This window comes from Oncorhynchus mykiss, chromosome 13 (assembly GCF_057628025.1).
Source record: "Oncorhynchus mykiss isolate SJ-2025 chromosome 13, ASM5762802v1, whole genome shotgun sequence".
In the NCBI taxonomy this organism is placed as follows: domain Eukaryota; kingdom Metazoa; phylum Chordata; class Actinopteri; order Salmoniformes; family Salmonidae; genus Oncorhynchus; species Oncorhynchus mykiss.
The window spans coordinates 78,088,871-78,092,379 of record NC_143034.1 but is presented as its reverse complement, the minus strand read 5'-3'; the positions used below and the strand labels follow the sequence as shown (position 1 = coordinate 78,092,379).

The 3,509-nt window shown below is 49.3% G+C and overlaps 1 protein-coding gene across 4 annotated transcripts in view; it reads right to left on the bottom strand.

Annotated features, from left to right (window-relative positions):
* Positions 1-1,975: 1,975 nt before the first annotated feature.
* The window catches only part of fbxl16 (F-box and leucine rich repeat protein 16), a 54,737-nt gene continuing 53,203 nt past the window's right edge, over positions 1,976-3,509 (bottom strand). For all 4 annotated transcript variants that reach the window (XM_090197798.1, XM_090197799.1, XM_090197800.1 and 1 more), the window contains one exon: positions 1,976-2,878. In XM_090197798.1, coding sequence (XP_090053924.1) covers positions 2,730-2,878 — 149 coding nt within the window. In that variant the 3' untranslated portion in view covers positions 1,976-2,729. The remainder of the gene's footprint in view (positions 2,879-3,509) is intronic.

The following is a 3,509-nucleotide window of genomic DNA, read 5'->3' as shown; positions in this document are numbered from 1 at the left end:
TGTTACAGTCAGCTCAACCTGGATGTCATTATGAATCAACTGTTACAGTCAGCTCAACCTGGACGTCATTATGAATCAACTGTTACAGTCAGCTCAACCTGGACGTCATTATGAATCAACTGTTACAGTCAACTCAACCTGGACGTCATTATGAATCAACTGTTACAGTCAGCTCAACCTGGACGTCATTATGAATCAACTGTTACAGTCAGCTCAACCTGGACGTCATTATGAATCAACTGTTACAGTCAGCTCAACCTGGATGTCATTATGAATCAACTGTTACAGTCAACTCAACCTGGATGTCATTATGAAACAAATCAAGCTGAGGACCCCCCCCCTCACACACACACACACACACACACACACACACACACACACACACACACACACACACAGCAGTAAGGAGAGCTGGTTCACCAGGTGAAGTTTAGAATAGAAATTAGATTATTACAAGTACAAGGACTGTAAAACTTGGCCCTTTGACAGAGCCGCCATCTTGAATGAGGACCACAAAGCATGCTGGGTAAAGGGCTCAGTCGTAGTAGTGGTCAGGGTAGACGTTGCTCATATTCACAGATCTAGGATCAGCTTGCTCTCTACCCACATCCTAACGTTAACCATTAGGGGACTCATATTCTCAGATCTAGGATCAGCTTGCTCTACCCACATCCTAACCTTGCCCATTAGGAGAAAGTCAAAATATCTGACCCTGTATCAGTTGTTAGCCTGGTCTTAAATCTCCAATATAACAGGAGGCCATCGTTCCCTCGCTCATCGTTGTGGAACGTCCTCAGTTTCACACACAGAGTCAGCTTGTGTTGAGTTGATTCAGAGACACAACGACCGTGTGTGTGTGTGTGTGTGTGTGTGTGTGTGTGTGTGTGTGTGTGTGTGTGTGTGTGTATTACTGTAACGGACAGTGTAAACGGAGGTACATAGCATCAAGACGTTGAAGTAAGTCATGATGCCGGGAGGTAAAACCATGGCACATAGGATTTATATAACGGCCCTCCTCTCCCATCTAACCACTAATATTAAACTGACATACAGAATGGAATGGCAAACAGGATGGTTGGTAAGACCAAGCTTAACCAATCAGCATCAGCTTGTGTATGTAAAGTGGAATAGAGTCTCTGTAGTCTCAGTCTGTCCTGACCCTGACCTCTGCAGGGTCTGATCAGGTGACCTCTGGGTAGAATCATCAGGATTGACCTTCCAAAAAAACCCCAGTGTTTCCTGGGTAGTGTAGTTGTCCTGGCCCTGTACTGTAAAAGCCTCAGACACGTGTGTCCTCCCTCCGCACAGGAATTCATTGTCAGTTGTCCTCAGATTCCCAAAATAATGTTTTCAAAAATAAAATAATAGTAGTAGTAGTAATATCAACAACAAAAAGAGAGAGATGAATCGGCATGACAACGAGCGGATAAAGCGTGCAGCTCTGTCGCGTTATTCTACAGAGGCATTTTTCTTCTTTAGTCCTTTGCTAAGACACGGAGATGGGGGAGAGGAGAGGGTCTGACGTCCCCCTCATTCTCACACAGAGAGACACGGAGATGGAGGAGAGGAGAGGGTCTGACGTCCCCCTCATTCTCACACAGAGAGACACGGAGATGGAGGAGAGGAGAGGGTCTGACGTCCCCCCATTCTCACACAGAGAGACACGGAGATGGAGGAGAGGAGAGGGTCTGACGTCCCCCCATTCTCACACAGAGAGACACGGAGATGGCACCGTGTCACCGCTAAGTCTGGTCGTCTGTTGGAGTTCCCTATTGTGTGTGTGTGTGTGTACAGTGTGTGTGTGTGTGTGTGTACAGTGTATGTGTGTGTGTGTACAGTGTGTGTGTGTGTGTGTGTACAGTGTGTGTGTGTGTGTGTGTCCCAGACTTATCCCTTTCTCCATTTTGAGTCCATCACAGCCATGTTAAACTGTCCTATCTGGTCTGTACAGAACATCCCTCTGCGCTCACATCCCTCCAATACAATACATTCCCTTTTTTATTTTACATAGTTTATCCCTCTTTCCTGTAAACGTTCCCTGGTTGATCCTGGCTGGGGCAGAGATCCTGGCTGGAGCAGAGATCCTGGCTGGAGCAGAGATCCTGGCTGGAGCAGAGATCCTGGCTGGAGCAGAGATCCAAGCTGGAGCAAAGATCCTGGCTGGAGCAGAGATCCTGGCTGGAGCAGAGATCCTGGCTGGAGCAGAGATCCAAGCTGGAGCAGAGATCCTGGCTGGAGCAGAGATCCTGGCTGGAGCAGAGATCCTGGCTGGAGCAGAGATCCTGGCTGGAGCAGAGATCCAAGCTGGAGCAGAGATCCTGGCTGGAGCAGAGATCCTGGCTGGAGCAGAGATCCTGGCTGGAGCAGAGATCCTGGCTGGGGCAGAGATCCAAGCTGGAGCAGAGATCCTGGCTGGAGCAGAGATCCAAGCTGGAGCAGAGATCCTGGCTGGGGCAGAGATCCTGGCTGGAGCAGAGATCCAGGCTGGAGCAGAGATCCTGGCTGGAGCAGAGATCCTGGCTGGAGCAGAGATCCTGGCTGGAGCAGAGATCCTGGCTGGCTCCATCGACATCGTCATCATTCCTCCTCTGCGTTCGTTGGGCTGAAGTAAGGGAGTGGTCGATAGTTGGGGTAGTTGGGGTCGGGGATTGGTAGGCAGGTCAGTTGGTAGTTGGATAAGGTGGTAGGTTAGAGGGGTGTGTGATGGGGATCCGGGGGCGGGGGAGGGGCTACTCGATGACCATGCAGCGTGTCAGGTGTTGTGAGTAGTACTTGAAGAGTTCGGCTGTGGCTCCAGGACAGTTGGTCAACTCCAACTCCTCTAGATCCTGAATCTGGATCAAACCAGATAGACCTGTAGTGGTTAGGAGTGGACAACCTGGGGGGGCAGAGAGATAGAGAAAGAGATAGAGAGAGGAGCACGAGAGAGAGAGATAGAGAGAGAGGTGGAGAGAGAGAGGTGGAGAAAGAGATAGAGAGAGAGGTGGAGAGAGGAGCACGAGAGAGAGAGAGAGAGAGAGAGGTGGAGAGAGGAGCACAAGAGAGAGAGAGAGAGAGAGGTGGAGAGAGGAGCACGAGAGAGAGAGAGAGATAGAGAGAGAGGTGGAGAGAGGAGCACGAGAGAGAGAGAGAGAGAGAGAGAGAGAGAGAGAGAGAGAGAGAGAGAGAGAGAGGGGTGGAGAGAGGAGCACGAGAGCGAGAGAGAGAGAGATAGAGAGAGAGGTGGAGAGAGGAGCACGAGAGAGAGAGGGGGAAAATAGGGGTGAGAGAGAGGGAGGAGAAACAGAGAAATGGAGGTAGAGAGAAGAGAGAAAGGAGAAAGAGAGAGATGGGGAGGGACGCAGAGAGAGAAGAAAGATAACAGAAACCCAAGTCAGACTAATACAGTAGATGGTAAAAGTCTAGAGAACAAAAACCCAGTCTGACTTGTGTTTCTAATATAGTTAATAGTTTCCTTCTATCTATTCTATCATTCTATCATTGTATCTATTATATCCATTCTATCCTTG